Here is a 27,701-nt window from a genome sequence, read left to right as displayed (position 1 = left end):
CTTTGAAACTGGCATGGAGGCGGGTTGGGGGCGGGTTGGGTTCGTGCCCCCCGATTTCAAGATTTTAACCCCTCACATGCCTCCAATCCTGCCTCCACGGCTCAATGAAAATCCTGCCCTTAGTGCTTTAGCCATGGAAGGAACATAGGAACAGATCCTGGATCAGTAAAATGGTGACTCTGTTAGGCTCCCCTCCCAGGGTGGGGTATGAAATATGAGTGAGTGGGGATGGAGAGAGAGAGAGAGAGTATGAATGAATATTATTAGCCAGCTAGGCTGGCATTTTACTTTGGGCTGTATTCAGGATTCAGACTCTCAAGCCAGTTCTGTCATTCAATTAGATCATGGCTGATCTGCTTGACTCCATTTACCTGCCTTTGCTCCACATACACTTATCCAACAAAAATCGATTAATCTCAGTCTTGAAAATTTTAATTGACCTAGTATCCATAATTTTTGGGAGGTGAGAATTCCAGGTTTCCACTAACTTATGTGTGAAAAACTGCTTCCTGATTTCACTCTTAAATGGCCTGGGTTTAATTTTAAGATTATGTTGTATTGTTCTTGTTCCCCCATCAGAGGAAATAATATTTCTGTATCTACACTATCAAATTTCTTTATCATTTTAAAGATATTGGGCTGGATTTTGTCAATGGGGACGTGATGAAGGCGGGACTCCCACTTTTTGGGTTCTAGTCCCGCCAGCATCGATTTGTGGCCAGCCCACGCGATTTTCCCTTGATTGATCTTGTTAAGCCCGCCCAGTGGGCTCAGCAGGCCAATTAAGGGACACCCAGTTACAGGTGATGTCAGGGATTGACATTTCATCTGTCAAGAGCTTTTGACAGATGAAATATCAGTGTTTCAAACACTGACAATCTGACTTCTAACTTGAGTCCTTCTCCACAGACTCAGTTAGAAATCTCTCCAGAACAGAAAGCATAATGCTGCAAATTTTGACAGCTCGCGGCCATTTTGCTTTCTGTGCTGGTGAGATGAGGGACTCCCGAGACCTGAAGGAAGGAAGCCTGCATTAGTAAAGGTAAGTAAAACTTATTTAAACACTTTACACACAGCAAACACACTTACCTCTGCACTCATGCACCCATCACTCACCTGAACACTGGACATCTCGAACCCTCCAAGCCCTTCAGCCCGACTCGCTAACTTAGCATGGTTTGGAGCCATCGGGCAGCCCACACTTCAGGGCTAAAGATAGGGATTAGGCCAAAAACTGCCTGTTAACAGGCAGTTAATTGGCACTAATCGCCTTCTCGCCTCGGGGAGGCGGCTCCCAGCACAGGTCGGGAACCCGCCTCCTGGGAAACAGGCATGGAGGTGGGTTGGGGGCGGGAATGGTTCGTGCCCCCCGATTCTGCAATTTTCCCCCCACTCCCGCCTCCAAGGGGCTTGGAAATTCGAGCCCATTGTTTTTTGTTATTCACATTGAATAATCTGAGTCGCACAGATAAAAGAAGTAAGTGAAGGCGAATATCTCGGTATTAGTGATCATAACATAATAAGGTTTAAAATAATGATTGAGCAAGACATAAGTAAAGCAAAGACCAAAGTAATAGATTGGAATAAAGCGAATTTTAAGGGATGAGAAAGGAACGAGGTAAATTGGAAAAAAAATGTTGACAAAGAGATAGAACCGCAGTGAGAAATATTTAAAAAGGTGATTAAGAAAGTTCTGGGAAAATATATTCCATTAAAAAGCAACTATATAATAATGAAGCACCATGGAATAATAAAGAAATGAGTAAAATTGAAACGAAAGAAAAAGGTATACACTAAGTACATAGGACAGAAGTAAAAAAAACAATTAGGAAAGCAAAGAGGGAGTACAAGATTAAACTATCAAGGAATATAAAATGAAATAATAAAGTATTCTACAGAAACATAAATAAGAAAAGAAAAATCAGCATAGGGACAGGGCCACTAAGGGATGCACAAGATAATCTCACAGGCAATGACAGAGAAATGGCAGAAATATTGAATAGTTACTTTGACTCATTATTTACCAGCAAGACTAACAAGGTGGAAAAGACATTAGAGGAAAATCTCAAAAAAGATATAAAGACATTTAATATAGAAAGTGGGGGGGGGGGGGGCAGATAATTGATAAATTAATCAAACTTAGAGAGGATAAAACCCTTGATCCAGATGAGCATCTGCACATATTAAAAGAAGTTAAGGAAGAGTTAGCAGAGGCACTATTATACATATATATAAAAAGTCATTAGAAAAGGGAATAGTGTCAGAGGACTGGCGGAGAGCTAATGTTATTCTGTAGGAATAGAATTGAAAAGCAGAGAGGTTATGTTAAACTTGTATAGAACCTTGGTTAGACCGCACTTGGAGAACGGTGCACAGTTCTGAACTCCATATTATTACAAAGATACAGAGGCACTGGAGAAGGAGCAAAAAAGATTCACAATGATGATACGAGAATTAGGAGGCTACACTTATCAGGAAAGTCTAAACAGGCTGGTGCTCTTTTCTCTAGAAAAGAGGTGTGCGTGGCTGCGCAGTAATCAGAAAGTTCAGCGCAGGTTGCTCACCGGCTTTTACATTGTGAATACCGCGCATGCGCACAAATTTAAAGGGACCACGCATTAAAAGAAACAGGCCGCGCAGAACAAAGCGCAGCTTACAGGGGACATTGACACTGTGATTTAAAATGCTTATTTTTTTGTGATAAACCCATTTTCTGCTGTATTAATCAAACTTTACAAAGTTACCAATCTTAAATATATCAAGGAATAGTTTTTAAAGCAAAATTCTTTGGTAAAACGCTGCCAAATTGCGCTGGTTCATGGCAGATTTTGCATTTGGCGATATGCAAATAAATTTGAGCAGCAGTGCGGGGGGGGGGGGAAATCCTTTTCAAAACAGGCGGAATTTTGGGCACAATTTGCGCTGGAAACTCTACCCCAATTATTTTATGGAGTCTTAAATTTTCCTGTGTTTTTCTAGATTCTGGAGAAAATTTACTTTGCATCCCCAGGATATCTGGAATATTAGGTTGGATGAACAGCTGACCTTCACGTGGGTTTTCATGATTGGTACTCCTCGAAAGATGCAGTATGATGTAAGTAGCGGATTTGACATTAACGTCGTGCAGCAATGTTACTTATTAGTCAGGGTAGCACGGCTCTTGCACAAACTAAACAACAAAACTGATTCTATTTCTGGCAAGAAATTTAAATTTTTGCTAACTGCTGAAATATGCATGTTGGCAGCCAGCTCATGCATGTTTATAAGATATAAATCCACTGGCTTTTTTACTGAATGACTAAATATAACTCAATTATTCCTGCCTCTTGAAAGGTTCTTCTGCTTTTGCAAGTTATAGATTAATGTTTAGATTTGAAGAATGTTCCTAAACATTGGTCATTAAGTAAGTTAGGGAGAGACAATGCCAACTGTACACCTGGTCTGGAGAGAAAAATGTTCAATGGGTCAAATGTCTATACTTGTTCCAGTCTTTCAGATGTATTACATGGATAACATGCACTTGTCATCAATTTCATCTCCATTTACAAACCATCCAGTTGAGCCTACTCATTAACTCAAATACAAACAGGCAATGCTGGAAGCACTTAGCTGGTCAGGCAGCATTTGTGGAGAGAGAAACAGAGTTAACCTCATTACCTGTAGTTTTTTCAGCAGGATATTGACGCTAGTCAGGTCCTTTCCAAAGTCTTCAGAATGTAGCTGTGACTCCACCTCATTCATCCACTTGTTTAAGTCAGCACAGCTCTGAGCAAACAGCTCTGACCGGTTTGCATGGAATAGGCGCTGTGCCTTGTCCTTGGTGGTCGAATCCAAAACTTCCCACAGACGATGCAGTTCTTCCAGTTTCTCTGAGACAGTTGGCTCAAACTCTGGCTTCTCGTCCATTAGCTGCTTCCCTTCCTGTCATCAGGGAAAGACCATCAGACAAAATGAACACCATCTCCAATATCATGATGCCAGCAGCAACCACTTGTTGCTATATAATTGAAGTATGATTTTCAAGCTTCTGTTCAATTCCAAAAAACCAAAGGCAGTTCTCACAAAGGGGCAACAATACAATAGTAACTGCGTGCTGGCGAACTTTGTGGGCTTTGGGATTATTCACATTAAGCTCCCTCGCTTTTAGTGTTGACAAGTACTTGCAACGAATAATGGTACAGTACAAAACTTATGAAAAATGTTATTGACATCATGTTCATCAGCAGGAACACCAATGCTAAAGGCAACCCACAGTCCCACAACATTGAATTAAAGAACCAGATTTAATTGGATGGAAGTCAGTAGGGCAAAATGAATATACAGTACTTAATTAATTTAAATCTAGGCACACTGGCACAGTCAAAACAACTCCAGAGTTTGGGGGAAGAATTCCCTCATGTGCCACACTAATTTTAAAGTTATTTAAATGTTATGCTATTGTAAGCAGATTTTTTTGTTTCCAATACAGCCAGGCAGGTATTAAAGGCTATAACACAACTGCAGGGTTCAAAGAGATTACATCAATCATTTGCTCTTAAGTCTTCATATCATCTGTATCCCCCTACTGAAAATTTTCGATTTTTTCCATAAAATAAGCAAAAAGAGGCAATTTCATTCAATTTAATTACCAAATGAGTGAGTAAAAATATAGAGGATATACAATTAGAAGAGGCAGGTTATGACTCATAATCACAAGTTGGCTAACTAATGAAAGTCAAAATTGCAAGTGAGTTATGCTCAGTGTCACAAGAGGAAGATAACTTATATCATGTGGCTACTCAACATATTTTCTGTTCAAATCACACAAAGTTATTAAAAGTAAGATGATATATGTTACATGTAAATTTCCATTTTAGATGTCAACGAAATTGATGTGCCAATTGGGGAGTGGATCCTGTGATGTTTGATGGGAATTCATTTTAACTTTCATAATCAGGGAAGATTTTCTCTATGCATTATGTGTAATGAACTTGTGACAAATTCCAGGGTATTGCCACTGTATATAGGTAGACAGTCAAAAGAAAGACTTGCATTTATATTGCGCCTTTCATGACCACTGGATGTCCCAAAGTGCTTTACAGCCAATGAAGTACTTTTTGAAATGTAGTCACTGTTGTAATGTAGGAAACATGGCAGCCAATTTGCGCACAGCAAGCTCCCACAAACAGCAATGTGATAATGACCAGATAATCTGTTTTTAGATGTTGATTGAGGGATAAATATTGGCTAGGACAGTCAGAACCACTTTGGTGTGTAAACATACTTCAATAGACTTAAGAAATGTACTGTATAAATTTAAAGCTAAGCCTGTGAATATTTAAGATGACTGTCTCACTCGGTCGATCTAGTTTGTAGAGGTGGCTTTTTTCTTTGACTTACATACAGCAGTAATGTTTTCGTCAAGCCAGGTGACTTCGTTTGGGAGTTTAAAACAACTCCCACTGATAGTCCCATTTCCAGGTTGAATGATATGTCACAGGAAACATTAAGCTATTCATATTTATTCTAAGCAGTTCAAAGTTCAATTCGATCATTTAAATCTGTGATAGACAGAGAGAGAGAGAGCGACAGACTGAACCATGAAAATCATACTGGTGGCAGCGAGTTGTGCAAGATATCTGTACTGTGACATGAAATCAAACCTTTTTTAATAAAGAGATTCACAATTTAATTGCAGACAGTGAACACAGGAATTCCTCAGTCAATAGCAGTCGTATGGCTTACTGGATGAGTATATAAACAATGACTTGTGATCTAGTGAGTAACTATCAAAATATTTTTATAACACGGCCCTTCAATAAATATAAAATATTAATCTCTAACTACAATATATCATTCTACTGTTTCAATGCAAAGGTATTCTGCATATCAAATACTAAGACAATTATGAAGTGAAACATTTTATGACAGAACACAAACTGATTCTTTAATTCAGGTTTAAACTATTGATTTCTCTGACTGAGGTACTGCCTTGCCTCTCCAAACTACGGTTCAAATTCTTCATTCGGATCTCATACATTCAGCAGTTTTCCACTGTATTCATTATTCAATTCACCAACAAAATCTACTTTACAAGTCTTAAATATTTTAGGTATTTTGTTTTAAAGCACTGTGCATTTTGAGCGCTCCGGAATTTGTAAACGTATAGGCTTGGAGTTTCCGCTAGGTTGCACACTCACCCAAATTCGGGCAAAGTAGAAAAGAAAGATCAAAGAATTTCAAGCACAACTTATGCCAAGCGCAAATCATGTTTCCGCGATCTTTTACACAAGTTTAAAAAACATTGCGCTGGAAGCGAGCCCCGCCCACAAAACTGACCATGCCCCCCAGATCAAATTAATCACCATGGCGAATTTCCATTAATTGCGCCCATTTGCAGGCCTTCAAAGAGGCTCTTAAAATTAAGCTTTTTTTTCTGTTGCAAAGGCAGTTCTAGGCACCTTTTAAAAGCTTTTAAATATTTTATTTTAATTTATTAAGTAACTAACTACTGTACATCAATGTAACTAGAAAATGATTCTTCATAGCTATTAAAGTCATTTTCAGTTATTTAAAATCAGGTCACTCACAGGTGGTGGGCTAGATACTGATTAAAAATGCTTATTTTTTTTGTGATAAACCCATTTTCAGCCGAATTAATAAAACTGTGCATTATCTTCTAACGTGCTGGCTGGTTGCGCTGGTTCCTGGAAGATTTTACGTTCAACGATATGCAAATGAGTTTGTGCGGAAACCTGAGCAAAAGATTCACTTCGCAAAACTAGCGCAATATTGAACGCAATTTGCGCCCGGATCACTGATTGCACCCAAAGCGGAAACTCTTGGCCATAATGTTGTCCACAAGTTGTGTTTAAGAGATATGACTTTAGGTGTTGTGTACATTGTCCCCCTGTCTAAATAGTGTTTTGTATCCTGGAAAATGCATTTCCAAAAATCGTAACAAAAAACAATATTCAGACAGGATATTAAAAAAAAATCACACCTTATGAAAGAATGGGTAACAACAGATGCAAAGTGTGAAATTGAAAGGAAGGGAGATTTCTTTGTTAGACAGCATTGTCAAATGCCTTTAGGAATCATTCCCATTCCTAAACTTTGTTTCACCTTGTCAATTTTGTCCAGCCACTCCTTGTTTGATCCCAGCTCAGCCATAAATGCTTGATGTTTCTGCCATTTTGTGTGAAGGTTGCGAGCCTCATCGTAAGAGGTGTCCTGGGCTGTTAGCATCTTCTCATTGATCCAGAAAGTAAGCTGGAAGCAGAAACAGGCAGTGAACAATTTCCAGATGCAGTATTGGTCTGGAAGAATTTAGCACAATAGAAGACAGGATCCTATAAGAACATAAGAACATAAGAAATAGGAGCAGGAGTAGGCCAATTGGCCCCTCGAGCCTGCTCCGCCATTCAATAAGATCATGGCTGATCTGATCCTAACCGCCAATCCACTATGACAGGACTATCTCCTGAATCTAACAGAATTAGACACACGAAACAGGAGCAGGATCAGGCTACACGGCCCCTGGGCCCGCTCCGCTACCCACAGGGCCATGACCGATCCGAACCTAGACTCATGTCCAAATTCCTGCCCGCTCCCCGTAACCCTTAATTCCCTTTTCTTCTAGGAAACTGTCTATTTCTGTTTTAAATTTATGTAATGATGTAGCTTCGACAGCTTTTTGGGGCAGCATATTCCATGGACCTACCATCCTCTGAGTGAAGTAGTTACTCCTCATCTCAGTTTTGAAAGAGCAGCCCCTTATTCTAAGACTATGCCCCCTAGTTCTAGTTTCACCCATCATCTGGAACATCCTCCCTGCATCCACCCGATCCAACCCCTTCACAATCTTATATGTTTCAATAAGATCGCCTCTCATTCTTCTGAACTCCAATGAGTAGAGTCCCAATCTACTCAACCTCTCCTCATATGTCCATCCCCTCATCCCCGGGATTAACCGAGTGAACCTTCTTTGTACTGACTCGAGAGCAAGTATGTCTTTTCTTAAGTATGGACACCAAAACTGTATGCAGTATTCCAGGTGCGGTCTCACCAATACCTTGTACAACTGAAGCAAAACCTCCCTATTTTTATATTCTATCCCCCTAGCAATGAAAGCCAACATTCCATTGGCCTTCTTAATCACTTGCTGCACCTGCATACTAACCTTTTGAGTTTCGTGCACCAGGACCCCCAGATCCCTTTGTACTTCAGTACTTTCCAGTTTCTTGCCATTAAGATAATAACTTGCTCTATGATTTTTCCTGCCAAAGTGCATAACCTCACACTTTCCAGTATTGTATTCCATCTGCCAAATCTCTGCCCACTTACTTAGCCTGTCTATGTCCCCTTGCAGGTTTTCTATGTCCTCCTCACTCACTACTTTCCCTCCCATCTTAGTATCATCTGCAAACTTTGATATGTTACACTCGGTCCCCTCCTCCAAATCGTTAATATAGATTGTAAAGAGTTGGGGACCCAGCACTGACCCCTGCGGAACACCACTGGTTACTGATTGCCAGTCTGAGAATGAACCATTTATCCCAACTCTCTGCCTTCTGTTAGATAGCCAATCCTCTATCCATGCCAGAATATTACCCCCAATCCCGTGATTTTTTATCTTAAGCAATAATCTTTTGTGTGGCACCTTGTCAAATGCCTTTTGGAAGTCTAAATACACTACGTCCACTGGTTCACCTTTATCCACCCTATATGTTACTTCCTCAAAGAACTCCAGCAAATTTGTCAAACATGACTTCCCCTTCATAAAACCATGCTGACTTTGTCTTATTAAATTATGATTATCCAAATGTCCTGTTACTGTCTCCTTAATAATGGACTCCAAAATTTTACCTACCACAGATGTTAGGCTAACCGGTCTATAGTTTCCAGCCTTCTGTCTACTGCCCTTTTTAAATAAGGGTGTTACATTAGCAGTTTTCCAGTCTGCCGGGACCTTTGCTGAGTCCAGGGAGTTTTGGAAGATTATTACCAATGCATCCACAATCCCTACCGCCACTTTCCTCAAGACCCTAGGATGTAAGCCATCAGGTCCAGGCGATTTATCCGCCTTGAGTCCCATTATTTTACCGAGTACCACTTCCTTAGTGATTTTGATCGTGTTTATCTCCTCCCCCACTATAGCCCCCTGTTTGTCCAGTGTTGGGATATTCTTAGTGTCTTCTACTGTAAAGACTGATACAAAATATTCATTCAGTGTTTTTGCCATCTCCATATTTCCCACCATTAATTTCCCGGTCTCATCCTCTAAGGGACCAACATTTACTTTAGCCACCCTTTTTCTTTTTATATAACTATAAAAACTCTTACTATCTGTTTTTATATTTTTTGCTAATTTACTTTCATAATCTATCTTCCCTTTCTTAATCAATCTTTTTGTTATTTTTTGCTGTCTTTTAAAGTTTTCCCAATCCTCTATCACAGAAACAGAAACCCCACAGTGCAGGTAGAGGCCATTTCGGCCCATCCCACCCGATCCCCGTAACCCCTACACCAACACATATCCCACCCCTGTCCCCGTAACCCCACGTATTTAATCCCCCTAACACTAAGGGTGAATTTTTATCATAGCCAATCAACCTAACCCGCACATCTTTGGACAGTGGGAGGAAACCGGAGCACCCGGAGAAAACCCACGCAAACACGGGGAGAATGTGCAAACTCCACACAGACAGTCGCCCGAGGCCGGATTCGAACCCGGGTCCCTGGCGCTGTGAGGCAACAGTGCTAACCACTATGCCACCGTGCTGCCTCCTCCCACTAGATTTGGCTACCTTATATGCCCTTGTTTTTAGTCGAATACTATCCTTAATTTCTTTACTTAGCCACGGATGGCTGTCTTCTTTTACACCCTTTTTTTCTCAGTGGAATATACTTTTTTTGGGAAGTTGTAAAATAACTCCTTAAATGTACACCACTGATCATGTATCGTCTTACCCTTTAATCTATTTTCCCAATCCACTTTACTCAATTCCGCTCTCATACCTTCATAGTCTCCTTTATTCAAGCTTAGCACGCTTGTTTGAGATACAACCTCCTCACCCTCTAATTGAATATGGAATTCAACCATGTTATGGTCACTCATTCCAAGGGGATCCTTTACTAGGACATTTTTAATTAATCCTGTCTCGTTACACAGGACCAGATCTAAGGTTGCTTGCCCCCTGGTCGGTTCAGTTACATACTGCTCAAGAAACCCATCCCTAATACACTCAATGAACTCATCCTCAAGGCAGCCCTGCCCAATTTGATTTGTCCAATTAATATGATAGTTAAAATCCCCCATAATTATAGATGTTCCCTTATTACAAGCCTCAAGTATTTCCTGATTGATACTCCGTCCAACCGAGTTGCGACTGTTCGGAGGCCTATAGACTACGCCCACTAGTGTTTTTTCCCCTTATTATTCCTTATCTCCACCCAAACTGTTTCATTATCCTGATCTTTTGACCCAATATCATTTCTCTGTATTACAGTGATTCCTTCCTTTATTAACATAGCCACCCCACCTCCCCTTCCTTCCTGCCTGTACTTCCTGATTGTTAAATAACCTGGTATGTTTAATTCCTAGGCATTGTCACCCTGCAGCCATGTTTCTGTAATGGCCACAAGATCATACCCATATGTAGCTATTTGTGCCATTAACTCGTCTATTTTGTTACGAATGCTACGTGCATTCAGATAGAGAACTTTCAAATGTGTTTTGTGACACTTAGTTCCTGCTTTTGCCCTTTTTATTACTTTACCTTTTACTCCATACCTTCTGCCCCTTCCTGACACGCTCTGGTTTTTAATTTCCCCACTGCTACCTAAGTCTATGACCTTCTCTGTTGTCATTTTTATTATTTGTTCTCTAGCAACCTCCCCCACACTAGTTAGTTTAAAGCCCTCTTTACAGCCCTAGTTGTATGATCCGCCAGGACTCTAGTCCCAGCACTGGCCAAGTGAAGCCCGTCCCAACGGAACAGCTCCCTCCTGCCCCAGTACTGGTGCCAGTGTTCCTGGAAGCAAAACCCAGTCCTGAACCCAATCTAACCACCAATGACAATTGCTGAAACATATTTTTTTTTAAGGAATATACTGTGGTTTGACTCATGCAGAGATGAACACACTGCCACAGGCATGTCAAACGGGCAGGCTATTTAACTTAATCTGCAATCACAGGATTCAAGGGTAATACCGTCAAACCTCACGCAAGACAAAGGATAAAGGGATATTTTTTCCCTCTCTCACACAGAGTTGCAGAACATTCACAGCATGAACTCTGAGCAAGAACATTTAATGATATCTTGATCCACTCATGGCGAAAGGAGCTGGATGAATACCTGCTAAATGACATGGCTGCATAAGGATAAGTAGTTATAGATGATTAAATAGTCTATGATTGTTCCAGTCCGGTTAGGGTCTGGAGAATAGTGCGCAAACATGGTCAGAAGTAATGAATATTGTTGATTGATATCCTGTTCAGTTGGATTATATTTTGCCAAGGGGTCAGGGAGAAACTTTAGAGAGCTTTGAAAAAAGGTTCTAGTTCTAACGAAAGGTCACCAACCTGAAATGTAACTCTATTTCTCTCTACACAGATGCTACCTGGCCTGCTGAGTATTTCCAGCATTTTCTGTTTATATTTCCAGAGAGCTTTGTCTTGTTGAAAATGTAATCAATGCTTATTTACCTCCATCCAACCCTCCATGAAGTTGGGGTAAGCCCGGACAGTGCAAACGACACATGGTTTGCGGAAAGCAGTGAGAAAGCCTCCTGACCGTCTGTTTAGCAGCACATTGAGAGTCAGGAATTCATTATAGATATGTGAAGAGAAAAAGGTTGGTGAAGTCAAGCGTAGGTCCCTTGCAGTCAGAATCAGGGGAATTTATAATGGGGAACAAAGAAATGACAGACCAATTAAATACATACTTTGGTTCTGTCTTCACAAAGGAGGACACAAATAACCTCCCAAAGATGTCGGGGAACATAGGGTGTAAAGAAAGGGAGGAACTGATAGAAATCAGTATTTGTAGGGAAATGGTGTTAGAGAAATTGATGGGATTGAGGGCCGATAAATCCCCAGGGCCTGATAATCTACATCCTAGGGTACTTAAGGAAGTGACCTTAAAAATAGTAGATGCATTGCTGGTCATCTTCCAAAATTCGATAGACTCTGGAACAGTACCCATGGATTGGTGGGTAGCTAATGTTACCCCACTATTCAAAAAAGGTGGTAGAGAAAAAGCCTGACATCAGTAGTGGGGAAAATGCTAGAGTCTATTATAAAAGATGTAATAGCAGAGCACTTGGAAAGCAGTGACAGGATCGGACAAAGTCAACATGGGTTTACAAAAGGTAAATCATGCTTGACTAATCTACTGGAATTTTTTGAGGATGTAACTGGTAAAATAGATAAGGGAGAACCAGTGGATGTGGTGTATTTGGACTTTCAGAAGGCTTTCGATAAGGTCCCACATAAGAGATTAGCGTGCAAAATTAAGGCACATGGGATTGGGGGCAAGGTATTGACTTGGATAGAGAACTGGTTGGCGGACAGAAAGCAAAGAGTTGGAATAAACGGGTCATTTTCCGAGTGGCAGGCAGTGACTAGTGGGGTACCGCAAGGATCGGTCCTAGGACCCCAGCTGTTCACAATATATATTAATGATCTGGATGAGGGAATTGGATGTAATATCTCCAAATTTGCAGACGACACAAAGCTGGGTGGGAGGGTAAGCTGTGAGGAGGATGTCGTGAAACTCCAGTACGATTTGGACAGGTTGGGTGATTGGGCAGAAATATGGCACTATAATGTGGATAAATGTGAGGTTATCCACTTTGGTGGCAAAAACAGAAGGCAGATTATTATTTGAATGGCAATAGATTGGGAGAAGGGGAAGTGCAAAGAGACCTGGGTGTTATTGTGCACCAGTCGCTGAAGGTAAGCATGCAGGTGCAGCAGGCGGTTAAGAAGGCAAATGGTATGTTGGCCTTCGTAGCAAGAGGGTTCGAGTACAAGAACAAGGATGTCTTGCTGCAGTTGTACAGGGCCTTGGTGAGACCGCACCTTGAGTATTGTGTGCAGTTTTGGTCACCTTACCTGAGGAAGGACGTTCTTGCCATGGAGGGAGTGCAGCGAAGATTCACCAGGCTGATACCTGGGATGGCAGGAATGAAGTAAGAGGAGAGATTGGGTCGATTGGGCTTATACTCACTGGAGTTTAGAAGATTGAGAGGGGATCTCATCGAAACCTATAAAATTCTGTCAGGTCTGGACAGACTAGATGCAGAAACGATGTTTCTGATGGCCGGGGAGTCCAGAACTAGGGGTCATAGTCTAAGGATAAGGGGTAAGCCATTTAGGACTGAAATGAGGAGGAATTTCTTCACCCAGAGAGTGGTGAACCTGTGGAATTCTCTGCCACAGAGGGCGGTGAAGGCCAGTTCATTAAATTTATTCAAGAAAGGGTTGGATATATTTCTTGAGGCTAAAGAGTCAAGGGATATGGGGAGAAGGCAGGGACACGGTACTGAATTTGGATGATCAGCCATGATCTCATTGAATGGCGGAGCAGGCTCGAAGGGCCGAATGGCCTACTCCTGCTCCTATCTTCTATGTTTCTATGACCCCAGCCATTCACAATATATATAAATGATCTGGACGAGGGAACTAGATGTAATATGTCCAAGTTTGCAGATGACACAAAGCTGGGTGGGCGTGTGTGCTGTGAGGAGGATGCCGAGAAACTCCAGTATGATTTGGACAGGTTGGGTGATTGGGCAGAAGCATGGCAGATGCAATATAACGTGGATAAATGCGAGGTTATCCACTTTGGTGTCAAAAATAGGAAGGCAGATTATTATCTAAATGCCAATAGATTGGGAGAAGGGGAAGTGCAACGAGACCTGGGCATCCTTGTGCACCAGTCGCTGAAAGTAAGCATGCAGGTGCAGCAGGCGGTTAAGAAGGCAAATGGTATGTTGGCCTTCGTAGCGAGAGGGTTTGAGTACAGGAACAAGGATGTCTTGCTGCAGTTGTACAGGGCCTTGGTGAGGCCACATCTGGAGTATTGTGTGCAGTTTTGTTCACCTTATCTGAGGAAGGATGTACTTGCCATGGAAGGAGTGCAGCGAAGATTCACCAGGCTGATACCTGGGATGGCAGGAATGACGTATGAGGAGAGAATGGGTCGATTGGGCTTGTACGCGCTGGAGTTTAGAAGAATGAGGGGATCTCATCGAAACGTATAAAATTCTAACAGGACTAGACAGACTAGATGCTGGAAGGATGTTCCCGATGGTCGGGGAGTCCAGAACCAGGGGTCACAGTGTAAGGATAAGGGGTAAGCCATTTAGGACAGAGATGAGGAGGAATTTCTTCACCCAGAGAGTGGTGAACCTGTGGAATTCTCTGCCAAAGAAGGCAGTAGAGGCCAATTCATTAAATATATTCAAGAAGGAGTTGGATATTTTTCTCAAGGCTAAAGGGATCAAGGGATATGGAGAGGAGGCAGGAACAGGGTACTGAATTTGGATGATCAGCCATGATCTCATTGAATGGCGGAGCAGGCTCGAGGGGCCGAATGGCCTACTCCTGCTCCTATCTTCTATGTTTCTATGTTTCTATTTCATCATATATGAAATCATGGGTGCAAACCTGCAACCTCCCAATCCCATAGCTTGGCGTGTTTGCATTCCACATGCACTGTGTCACACTCAAATTCAAAGATCTCTGGGCGCCAACCATTTTAAACAGATGGTATAGAATTTAAAAATATGATTGCAGTTATTTATGAGAAGCAGCTTGAATTATTATCTGCATAAATCTTGAAATAAAATTTACATAGAAACATAGAAGATAGGAGCAGGAGTAGGCCATTCGGCCCTTCGAGCCTGCTCTGCCATTCAATGAGATCATGGCTGATCATCCAAATTCAGTACCCGGTCCCTGCCTTCTCCCCATATCCCTTGATCCCTTTAGCCTTAAGAAATATATCCAACTCTTTTTTGAATATATTTAATGAACTGGCCTCCACCGCCCTCTGTGGCAGAGAATTCCACAGGTTCACCACTCTCTGGGTGAAGAAATTCCTCCTCATTTCAGTCCTAAATGGCTTACCCCTTATCCTTAGACTATGACCCCTGGTTCTGGACTCCCCGGCCATCAGAAACATCCTTCCTGCATCTAGTCTGTCCAGGCCTGACAGAATTTTATAGGTTTCGATGAGATCCCCTCTCAATCTTCTAAACTCCAGTGAGTATAAGCCCAATCGACACAATCTCTCCTCATACGGCATTCCTGCCATCCCAGGTATCAGCCTGGTGAATCTTCGCTGCACTCCTTCCATGGCAAGAACGTCCTTCCTCAGGTAAGGCGGCCAAAACTGCACACAATACTCAAGGTGCGGTCTCACCAAGGCCCTGTAGAACTGTAGCAAGACATCCTTGTTCCTGTACTCGAACCCTCTTGCTATGAAGGCCAACATACCATTTGCCTTCTTAACCGCCTGCTGCACCTGCATGCTTACCTTCAGCGACTGGTGCACAAGAACACCCAGGTCTCTTTGCACTTCCCCTTCTCCCAATCTATTGCCATTCAAATAATAATCTGCCTTCCTGTTTATGCCACCAAAGTGGATAACCTCACATTTATCCACATTATAGTGCATTTGCCATGTTTCTGCCTGTGGTAAACCACTTTTATCGTTCACTATCGTTACACTATGGTTATCACTGTTTATATCGTTACACTATGGTTATCACTGTTTACACTGTTGTATCACTACACAAGGTTACCTCTTGTCACGCTGTTATACCTGGGCTGACCACAGCTGACTCCGCCCCATGGCTCCGCCTGCTTGCCCAGGTATAAAGGTGGTCGACTGGCTGGTATTCCTCCTTGTTGGATCCGATCACCCACGAGGGTGGGCTCTGTTATTTAGCCAATAAAAACCTATAGTTACTAACTTAACTCGTCGCTTTTCATGAACTGAATTGATAGGTATATCAATTTTATTGGCTAAATTTTGAAATGTCTTCAATGGAGCAGCCAAATGACCAGCCAGACGTACAGCCTCAGCCAAACGGCCATCTACAACAGCCCCAGCAGCCGGCCTGGCTGCGAGCCCTCCGACCGCCGTACCTGGATCTAAACCCACAGGCAGCGAACTCAGCCCTCGACTTCGAACACTGGCTGAGCTGTTTTGAATCCTACCTGGGAGAATCCGGCGTGCCTCCGGGATCCAAACTAAGAGTTCTGACCGCCCAGGTGAGCCCTAAAGTATTTGCATTCATCCGGGACCTTGCTACATACGAGGACGCCCTCAACCTGCTGAAAGAGCAGTACCGGAGCCCTGTAAATTCCATGTATGCCAGACATCTCCTAAGATCCCGCTCGCAACAGCCAGGAGAGTCTGTAGATGAATTTTTACGGGCGCTACAAACACTCGGCAGGGACTGTGACTTTAAAGCTGTAACGGCTGCAGAAAATACTGAAGGGAATATCCGCGATGCCTTCGTGAAAGGCCTTCGGTCCGACTACTCACGGCAAAGACTGCTCGAATCAAAGGACCTCGACTTGAATACAACTGCAGCCCTCGCTCGCTCTCTGGAAGTGGCCCATCGGGACCTCGAGGCGTACTCCAGGTACTGTGCTGCGCGACCCTGGGACTCGGGCCCGACCCCGGCCGCAATACCCCTCGCACCGCCGCCTCTGGGACCTACCATAGCGTCGGCGTCCCGGAACCGATCGGGACCGCCACCCCCGGTACCGGCTGCGACATCGGAGCCCCGCGATCGGGCCGCCGGCTGCTTCTTCTGTGGCCAGGCGAAACACCCGAGGGCGCGCCGCCCTGCAAGAAACGCGACCTGCTCCGACTGCCACAAGAAAGGCCACTTCGCGAAGGCCTGCAGGGGGAAAGCCACAGACGCCAGCAGTGCCTCATGCGAGTTGTGGGGGCGGCCATCTTTCATCAAGGCCACCGACGCCGGCAGTGCCTCATGTGAGTTGTGGGGGCGGCCATCTTCTCCGCCATTTTATTCAACGTCGTGGGCACCGCCATTTTGTTCACCACACTCGACCGCCACCTTGTCTCCAGACCCGACCACCGCCTCACCCGCAGACTACAGCAGCTCACTCAGCCATACACTAGCCTCCGTCACACTTGACCAAGCTCGCCCGCATCACCTGTCCAAGTCCATGATGGACATCAAAGTAAACGGCCACGCCACGACCTGCCTGTTCGACAGCGGAAGCACGGAGAGTTTCATCCATCCAGACACGGTGAGCCACTACTCCCTCACTGTCCGGCCAACGCGCAACCGGATCTCGATGGCGTCGAGGTCCCATTCTACAGACATCAGCGGCTACTGTGTTGTGACCCTGTCGGTTAGGGGCACGGAGTATAAAAATTTAAAACTTCTCGTCCTGCCCCAGCTCTGCGCTGCCGTCCTACTAGGGCTGGACTTCCAATCCCACCTTCAAAGTGTCACTTTGGCATACGGTGGACCCCTCCCGCCACTCACAGTCGACAACCAGCAGCTTTTAGACCGCCCACCGCGTACCACCTGCGGCCTATCCACCCTCAAGGTCCTGCCCCCCTCCCTGTTCGCCAACCTCACCCGCGACTGTAAACCCGTCGCTACCAAGAGCAGGCGGTACAGCGCCGGGGACAGAGCTTTTATTAGCTCCGAGGTGCAGCGTCTCCTGAAAGAGGGCATCATCGAGAGGAGCAACAGCCCCTGGCGTGCCCAGGTCGTAGTCGTTAAGACCGGCGATAAAAACCGCCTGGTCATCGACTACAGCCAAACCATAAACCGGTACACCCAGCTGGACGCATACCCCCTTCCCCGCATATCTGATATGGTCAATCAGATTGCACAGTACCGGGTATTCTCTACCATCGACCTTAAGTCGGCCTACCACCAACTCCCTATCCGCCCTGAGGACCGCCAGTATACCGCCTTCGAGGCGAATGGCCGCCTCTACCACTTCCTTAGGGTTCCCTTTGGCGTCACCAACGGGGTTTCGGTCTTCCAAAGGGAGATGGACCGGATGGTTGACCAGAACGGGCTGCATGTCACGTTCCCTTATCTAGATAACGTCACCATCTGCGGCCGCGACCGGCAGGACCATGATGTTAATCTGGAGAGATTCCTCCGTACGACCCAACGGCTGAACCTCACCTACAATAAGGAGAAATGTGTGTTTAACACCACGCGTCTTGCCATCCTCGGCTGCGTAGTAGAGAACGGAGTCATCGGCCCCGACCCCGAAAGAATGCGCCCCCTCATGGAGCTTCCCCTCCCCCACTGTCCAAAGGCGCTGAAGAGAACCCTGGGGCTCTTCGCCTACTATGCCCAATGGGTGCCCAATTATGCGGACAAAGCCAGACCCCTCATGAAGTCCACCTCCTTCCCCCTGACGGCAGAAGCATGCGCAGCCTTCTCCCTCATAAAGGGAGACATTGCTAAGGCCACAATGCACGCGGTGGATGAGTCTATCCCTTTCCAAGTGGAGAGCGATGCATCCGACTTCACCCTAGCTGCAACCCTTAACCAGGAGGGGAGACCTGTGGCCTTCTTCTCAAGGACCCTCCAGGGCCCTGAGATCCGACACTCTTCGGTCGAGAAGGAGGCCCAGGCGATCGTGGAGGCAGTACGACGCTGGAGGCATTACCTGGCAGGCAAACGATTTACCCTCCTCACCGACCAGCGTTCGGTCGCTTTTATGTTTAATAACAAGCTGAGGGGCAAAATCAAGAACGACAAGATCTTGAGGTGGAGAATCGAGCTCTCCACCTATGATTATGATATCTTGTACCGGCCTGGTAAACTGAACGAACCCCCAGATGCGCTATCACGAAGTACATGCGCCAACGCGCAAATTGATAGACTGCAGACCCTCCACAACGACCTCTGCCACCCCGGGGTCACCAGACTTTACCACTTCATTAAGGCCCGCAACCTGCCCTACTCCATCGAGGAGGTCAGGACCATGACCAGGAACTGCCAAACCTGTGCCGAATGCAAACCGCATTTCTTTAGGCCGGACAGAGCAAGCCTGATCAAGGCCACCCGCCCCTTCGAGCGCTTGAGCATCGATTTTAAGGGGCCCCTCCCGTCCTCTGACCGTAATGTGTACTTCCTCAACATTATTGATGAGTACTCCCGTTTCCCCTTTGCCTTCCCCTGCCCAGACATGACCAGTACCACGGTCATCAAATGCCTGAACGACCTCTTCGCCCTGTTCGGGTTCCCGAACTATATACATAGCGACCGGGGCTCATCCTTCATGAGCGAGGAACTTCGCCAGTTCCTACTAGCGAGAGGTATTGCTGCAAGCAGGACCACCAGCTACAACCCCCGAGGGAACGGCCAGGTGGAAAGAGAGAACGCAACTGTCTGGAAGGCCGTTCTCTTAGCCTTAAAGTCTAAGGGCCTCCCAACCTCTCGCTGGCGGGAAGTCCACCCGGCAGCGCTGCATTGCATCCGGTCACTGCTTTGCACTGCCATTAACGCCACCCCCCATGAACGAATGTTTGTTTTCCCCAGGAAGTCGACTACGGGAACCTCGCTACCAACATGGCTGACTTCTCCGGGGCCCGTCTTGCTGCGAAAGCACGCGAGGGCCCATAAAAGGGACCCACTGGTCGAGAGGGTGGACCTCCTGCGCGCCAACCCCCAGTACGCCTATGTGGCATACCCAGACGGGCGGGAGGACACAGTCTCCTTACGAGACCTCGCACCCTCGGGCATCCCTGAGACACCACCGTTACCCCCCACCACCCCCCCAAATCCAGCCCAGGTAGACGGCATGCCGGAACCCCACGAGCCTTCGCCGACCACGCAGACACCAGCATTAACATCGGATACTGCATCACCGCCGCCGCCGCTGCGCCGATCAGAAAGGCTTACGAGGCCTCCGGACAGACTGACATACCCGAACTGGTAGTGCACTTCACCCCGCCAGACTCAAATTTAAACAAGGGGTGAATGTGGTAAACCACTTTTATCGTTCACTATCGTTACACTGTGGTTATCACTGTTTATATCGTTACACTATGGTTATCACTGTTTACACTGTTGTATCACTACACAAGGTTACCTCTTGTCACGCTGTTATACCTGGGCTGACCACAGCTGACTCCGCCCCATGGCTCCGCCTGCTTGCCCAGGTATAAAGGTGGTCGACTGGCTGGTATTCCTCCTTGTTGGATCCGATCACCCACGAGGGTGGGCTCTGTTATTTAGCCAATAAAAACCTATAGTTACTAACTTAACTCGTCGCTTTTCATGAACTGAATTGATAGGTATATCACTGCCCAATCACCCAATCTGTCCAAATCGTACTGGAGTTTCACCACATCCTCCTCACAGCTTACCCTCCCACCCAGCTTTGTGTCGTCTGCAAATTTGGAGATATTACATCCAATTCCCTCGTCCAGATCATTAATATATATATTGTGAACAGCTGGGGTCCTAGGACCGATCCTTGCGGTACCCCACTAGTCACTGCCTGCCACTCGGAAAACGACCCGTTTATTCCAACTCCTTGCTTTCTGTCCGCCAACCAGTTCTCTATCCAAGTCAATACCTTGCCCCCAATCCCATGTGCCTTAATTTTGCACGCTAGTCTCTTATGTGGGACCTTATCAAAAGCCTTCTGAAAGTCCAAATATACCACATCCACTGGTTCTCCCTTATCTATTTTACCAGTTACATCCTCAAAAAATTCCAGTAGATTAGTCAAGCATGATTTACCTTTTGTAAATCCATGTTGACTTTGTCCGATCCTGTCACTGCTTACCAAGTGCTCTGCTATTACATCTTTTATAATAGATTCTAGCATTTTCCCCACTACCGATGTCAGGCTTACCGGTCTATAATTCCCCGCTTTTTCTCTACCACCTTTTTTGAATAGTGGGATAACATTAGCTACCCTCCAATCCATGGGTACTGTTCCAGAGTCTATCGAGTTCTGGAAGATGACCAGCAATGCATCTACTATTTCTAGGGCCACTTCCTTAAGTACCCTGGGATGTAGATTATCAGGCCCATCAATTTTCCTAACACCATTTCCCTACAAATACTGAATTCTTTCAGTTCCACCCTTTCATCAGGCCCTATGTTCCCCGGCATCTCTGGGAGGTTATTTGTGTCCTCCTTTGTGAAGACAGAACCAAAGTATGAATTTAGTTGGTCTGCCATTTCTTTGTTTCCCATTATAAATTGCCCTGATTCTGACTGCAAGGGAGCTATGCTTGACTTCACCAATCTTTTTCTCTTCACATATCTATAAAATCTTTTAGTCAGTTTTTATGTTCCCTGCAAGCTTACTCTCATATCAAACTGGGATGAACAAATTCTGTAGCTCATCCATTCGGTCTTTGAATGTTTGCCATTGCCTATCCACCGTCAACCCTTTGAGTGCCATTCCCCAATCAATCCTACCCAACTCGCTCCTCAGACCATCGTAGTTTCCTTTATTTAAATTGAGGACCCTAGTCTCTGAGTCAAATACTTCATTCTCCACCTTAATGAAGAATTCGATCATATTATGATCGCTCCGACCCAAGGGGCCTCGTACAACAAGATTGCTAATTAATCCTTTTTCGTTACTGGGTTAATCAGATATGGTCACAAACCTCTTGGCAATTCTGTAGGAAATGCTGAAGATCGCGGTTGTCTTTTAGATGCGCTGCCACCTCTTTTGCCTGTTTCTTATTCTTTTCGTACCTGGAGCAGCAACAGAATCACTTTAGAACTGAAACATCAAAAGCCAGTAGCATCTTGTAACCACACATCCTGTGAGCTCTGTGCTCTAAATGTTGACTTTTTACCTTTCGTCGATAGATTTGATCTTGTCAAGCACCTTGTCTTTAAAAGTATTTCCATCATTGATGAGCTTTTCTCTTCCTTCGTTTGTCCCAATAATTTTGCGTTCATTGGCATTCATGGTTGTCACAAAATCCTCGTGTTTCTTGATAGCACCTTCAGCTGCTTCCAGTGTATTTGGCATTTTAACGTGCACTAAACTGTATTCCTATAGGAAATGTCATAGTTTATCCAAAAACATTTTTGGTAACATTTATGAATATTTACCATTTGCATTTATAAATCATTTTAGACTTGAAAGCTTAATTAAATTTGTCTTTCTCTTTCCCTCAATTTAAATTTCCCTCTTTAGGTCGTCTGTACCAATTATGAAGATGCTCCCAGGTCTGCCATTGCCACTATATAACCAACTGATACAAGGCACACAAGAGCTGTGAGAGAACTGCCCAGTGACCTTTCCTCCCAGCCCAGACTATACACTTGGCCGGGTATTTTAATTCCCGCATCCCACTGATTTTCCTTTTAAAGCTTTTGTTAAATGCATGCTATTCATAAATATGCTTACAATAATTGCTCAATCCTGCCATGTCATATAACAGATTAGCATATTCCAAATTTAAAAGATAAACACCACAACTCTGTGACTTCTGAGGCATGTGGTTAAATCTATGACCATGAAGTCAAAATAATTAGATACTTAAAAAAATAAATGTTGCTTGTTCAAAGGGAATAATATGTAATAAAAGACAGTATCAGAAAATGCAATAATTTATTGCAATGGAATTATTTTCATCTTACTATCAGCCTTTATGTAATTTATTCAGCAGCACCTATTTTTGACTAAATGACTACCTTTAGCCCTAAAGATGAGGTCAAACACTGCATTGCAGAACAGAAGAAAACCAACCTGGTTAATGGGCCAGAAATTCGCGGCCAAAGGCGTGAGTGCGCTCGGGGTACTCACGCATCTGGCCGTTGGAAATGCCGGCGTTCAGCATGAACAGCGCATGCGGGGAACGCCGGCATTTCCAGACCTCGAGCGCGTGCGACTGCACAGGCAGCGCTTGCACAGTGAACTTCGTAGATTTCATTCATGAAATCCGTGAGCGTAAGTCCTCAGAAGTTACACTTAAAAAAAGCAAGTGTAAAGTGGTTCATTGGCTGCGGAGGAAGAAACATTTTATCGTGGAGCTTCTGAAATGCAATATTTTTGTTTGGGAAAGGGAGGGAAGTTATTTTAAGAAATTTTAAGTAAGTTTTAAAGTTAAAATTTTTTTTTTTTTTTTTTTAAAAAGGGTTTTCAGAACGGTAGGTAGAAGGAGCAATTGTGGCTGTGTGAATGGAATGTGAGAATGAGTTATGTATGTATGTCCACATATATTCCTTTACGTATATGTATGTATGTTTTATATTCCTTTACTAATGTGTATGAATGTATGTTTTTAATTATGATTTTCAAATAAGTTACTTTCTCTGAAAGTCATAATTAAATAATACATTCATACACATAAGGAATATATACATAACACGCAAAGGAATATATACAGACATACATACTTTCAGAAGCTCCACGATAAGAAATATCTTCCTCCGCAGCCTCTGGAGTAACTGTACCCATGCTTTTTTCATGTGTAAGTTGTAAGGACTTGACCTCACTGAAAGCAGTAATGAAAGCGGCGAATTATACTGCGCACGCGCTGCCTGTGCAGTCGCACGCGTTCTGCCTCTAAACCCCTTCGTTCAGAGGACAGGAAATGCTGGTTTTCCCCAAAAGCACTGTGCATGCTGAAAACCGGCATTTCATCCGGCCAGATGCGTAAGTACCCCGACCGTACTCGCGCAGTTGGAAGGGAATTACTCGGCCAACATTTTACATGTCAATAAAATGAAAAATTTAACAATTGCACGACTTGCCCCCTCGCATCTGCGACTGAGGGTCCAAGGAGGTGCATTGCGCAAGAGGTCATCATCGTACGTATCCTCACACTGTTCCCTTTGGGGAACTGTATGAAGTGGTGGAAGGATTTATGGCCGTGATTAACGCTCATTCCGTGACCGTAGCCATCTTTGAATCAGCCATTAGGGTGGTTAGTCCTATGGCGGGAGGGTTTTACGGGCTCCCACAACCCATCTGAGGGGGGGGGGGGGCACCAACACCCACGGACGCAAGTATCCCGCTGGATGTCCACCCAGAATTTAAAGTTGGAACTCCGACTCCACTTGCCGGGACTGTCTGGAGTGGGGTTCAAAACCCTACTCCTTCTGGCCCAGCGGCGGGGATGCTTACTGCTACGCAAAAGGCCCACTCCGCACAAAAGGTGACACCCATACGTTTCCTGCGCCTTTTCCCTCCCCGTGACTGGGCCTTTGTCATAGCGGTAGGATCCCCGCCGCTGGGCCAGATCAGGGTAGGGTTTCGAACCCCGCTCCAGACAGTCCCGGCAAGTGGAGTCGGAGCTCCGGCTCTAAATTCTGGGTTGACATCCAGTGGGATATTTGCGTCCGTGGGTGTGGGTGGCCCCCCCTCCTTGTATAGCTTGTGGGAGCCCGTAAAACCCTCCCGCCATCGGACTAACCGCCCTAATGGCTGGTTCAAAGATGGTTACGGTCACGGAATGAGCGTTAATCACGGCCATAAATCCTTCCACCACTTCATACAGTTCCCCAAAGGGAACAGTGTGAAGACACGTATGACGACGACATTGCTAAATAAATAAATGGAATTTAAAAAATTCTTTTAGGGCTTTTAAAAGTCTTTAAATTGCTTTAATTCTCTTTAAAACTACTTCAGATTACTCAAAATAATGTAAACATTTTAAAAAGTTTATAAAAGTTACCAAAATCTTCAAAAAACTTCCAAAAACCTATTTAAACTGCTGCTTTGCATGTAAAAATGCCTAGCAGCTTGGCAGAAACATTGGGGGCGTGTCCAGTGAAACTGAGACCTCAAGGGGCGTGTCTCACTTACACTGCACGCTCCTGGCTTCGCGCTGGCTGCACTCCTGGGCGGCGTGACGTCATACGCTGCCCAGGATTCTTCTTTTTCATTCACCAAGTCCAGGCGTCCCTGGAGCTGATCGTCAGTAGCGCGGGGTAAGTGTAAATACGGGGCTTGCACGCGCTGCAAGCCCCGTTCTGGAATTTCTGGGCCAATGTTTTTAAATATCTAAGATCATTTTTTTTTTAGTTGTAATCATTGGGGAAATTTTTTTTCAGACATACACCCAAGTCAAGATCCCAGCATAAAAGACTGTACTGTGCAAAATGCTCTTAATTAAATTCTCAAAGGCCTGCTTTATAAAATGCAATACATTGAAGGGTGATATTCTACAATTAGAGGCATTCCCAAAATGCCAAAAAATTTGCTCTGATGTCTACCATATTTCCGCTGCCCAAATGAATAAAAGATCTCTAGCCTTAACGTTCTTTTGAATGCCCAAAAAATAAACAGCATCCCATTTTGTCTTGTTAGTCAAAAAAAGACTAAGGGTGCATTTACACTAAAGATTTAACATCAGACCTAAGTTTTCTAACTTTACTTTGCTTCAGCGTCATTTTGGTCCTTAACATCCAATTTATACTACACAAGATTAGCTTCACTGGGCAACTGATAGCACTTCACACTAACACGAAGCTTGTAGAGTTATTGCATGCTATGATAATAATCAAGTACCTGATTGCTGAGAATGCGATCTGCTTGTTTGCTGTCCCGAAGGAACTGCTGATATTCAAGAGACTGAGAGAGAAGATCCTTTCTGTTTTCCCACATCTGATGAAGTTCATTCCAACCAGTGTCCAATCCTTTCAATCGCTGCTCTAATATTTGAAACTGTGGGTCTGTTTCTCCCTGTATTATCATTTTTCCAGTGTCTCTGATCTTCTGGTAATCTTCCTCATAACGATTTATCTCATTTTTTATGGCATTGTGTTGCCCGAGGAGTGTTTCTGCTTCGGGCAAGGAGTTTGGCTCATCTTCAGAAGCAATAGCTTTTTGTGATTTGGATAGCCACAACTGAAAGCCATCTAAATCTTGCAGGAATTTCTGCAGTTTGCTGGCCTCACCAAGCGACTCCTCGCGACCTTGAAGAGTGTGTTTCAGTTCATCCCAGACATCATTGATTTCCTTAAGCCTATTCAAGATATCTGTAGCATGCTTAGGATGCTCGTCTGCCAATGTATAGGCCTCCTTCTGCAACTCCGGAAGCCTTGATTCAATGGCAGCCAGATCTCTCTCTATTCCGCATAACTTTCTTTGAATGGCCATGACACCGACTAAGTCTCTTTCCAACTCCTGAGTTGACTCAATGAGTTTGGTTTTCTCACGGATCCAGACTTTGGTCTCATCACACTCGAGACAATAATTCTGAAGACTTAATGCAGAGTCCACATTGTTCTTTTTCATCTCTACCAACTTCTGGAACATCAACCATCTGTAAATAGCACCAACATTATTATCATGGAGAAACATGCATCTCAAACAGAAAATAATCTATGCATCTTTAGGTAATTGTCACAAAAATTCAAAGGGGGAATTTCACAGTAAATAAACTTGCTTAAAACAATAAATCAAAATGATTTTCATAAACTTCTTTTGGTTTATGCTTTGATTTCTGTCTTTTTTAGGTTGGGGATTAGTCATTTATGGCAATCCAACATGGTCATTTTACATTGGCTCAAGCATTCCCCATGCCTATCTTTCACCAGGCAGTATCATGGTTCAGACCCTGCTAAGAAAGCCCTATTCAGCCTGTGCCTCACAACCAACCGGACGACTCCCAGTGATTCAGAGACACAGAGTGTCCACAGCACTTGGTCTGCACTCAAGGCCTCCATAATCAGCACCTGTGAAGAGACGCTCAGTCACTCGACCAGGAAACACTAAGACTTGTTCGACGAGAACAGCCAGGAGATCCAGGAGCTAATAAACTGCAAGCGCAAGGCATTCCTGATCTGGAAACAGCAACAGAACTCGAGAGCAAGAAAGCAGCTCTGCAGATGCCTGAAGGCCGAGGTCCAACAAAAAACTCGCGACCTAAAGAACAGATGGTGGGTGGAGAAAGTGCAGGAGATCCAGCAGCTAGCCGACAACCATGACGTGCGTGGATTTTTTAGCGCAGTCAAGACCACCTACGGCCCAAGCACCCAAGGTCCTACCCTACTGCGGGCCAAGAACAGAGACATACTCATCAAGGACAGAGAGGCAGTCAGTGCCCACTGGAAGGAACACTTCGAAAATCTCCTTAACCGAGACTCTGTCTCCGACGGGAGTGCCCTCAACCCCATCCCGCAGCATGCTACCCACCACCACCTCAGCACAACCCCAGCCCAGCATGAGGTTGAAAAGGCCATCTGACAACTGAAGAACAACAAGGCCTCAGGAGCAGATGGAATCTCCGCCGAGGTGCTAAAACATGGCGCGAATACAAGAACTCATTTCTCTTATTTGGAAGAAGGAGAGCATGCCAGGGGATCTCAGAGACACTGTAATCGTGAACATCTTCAAGAAAGGTGACAAGTCCGATTGCGGTAATTACAGAGGAGTCTCCCTGCTGTCTGCCACAGGGAAAGTCATCGCAAGAATCCTCCTCAATCGCCTTCTCCCAGTGGCTGAAGAGCTCCTCCCAGAGTCACAATGCAGATTCCGCCCACTAAGGGGCACAATGGACATGATCTTCACCGCGCGCCAACTACAAGAAAAATGCTGGGAACAGCACCGGGGTCAAGCAAGGCTGCGTCATCACACCAACGCTCTTCTCGATCTTCCTGGCTGCAATCCTCCATCTCAACCTCAATAAGCTCCCCACTGGAGTAGAGCTAATCTACAGAACAAACGGGAAACTGTTCAACCTCCGTTGCCTCCAGTCCAG

At 44.6% G+C, this 27,701-nt stretch overlaps 1 protein-coding gene across 2 annotated transcripts in view; it reads right to left on the bottom strand.

Annotated features, from left to right (window-relative positions):
- Positions 1-27,701, bottom strand: part of LOC147109531 (spectrin beta chain, non-erythrocytic 1-like) — a 490,086-nt gene that overhangs the window by 152,660 nt on the left and 309,725 nt on the right. For both annotated transcript variants that reach the window (XM_086003569.1, XM_086003568.1), the window contains exons 16-20: positions 25,508-26,264; positions 21,840-22,042; positions 21,645-21,735; positions 7,105-7,251; positions 3,658-3,921 (exon numbers count right to left, since the gene is read on the bottom strand). In XM_086003569.1, coding sequence (XP_085859695.1) covers positions 3,658-3,921; positions 7,105-7,251; positions 21,645-21,735; positions 21,840-22,042; positions 25,508-26,264 — 1,462 coding nt within the window. The remainder of the gene's footprint in view (positions 1-3,657; positions 3,922-7,104; positions 7,252-21,644; positions 21,736-21,839; positions 22,043-25,507; positions 26,265-27,701) is intronic.

This window comes from Somniosus microcephalus, chromosome 12, assembly GCF_052327205.1.
Source record: "Somniosus microcephalus isolate GS21.2 chromosome 12, FLI_Smic_1.0, whole genome shotgun sequence".
Lineage (NCBI taxonomy): Eukaryota > Metazoa > Chordata > Chondrichthyes > Squaliformes > Somniosidae > Somniosus > Somniosus microcephalus.
The sequence above is the reverse complement of the archived record's forward strand: the minus strand, read 5'-3'. Positions and strand labels throughout refer to the sequence as shown.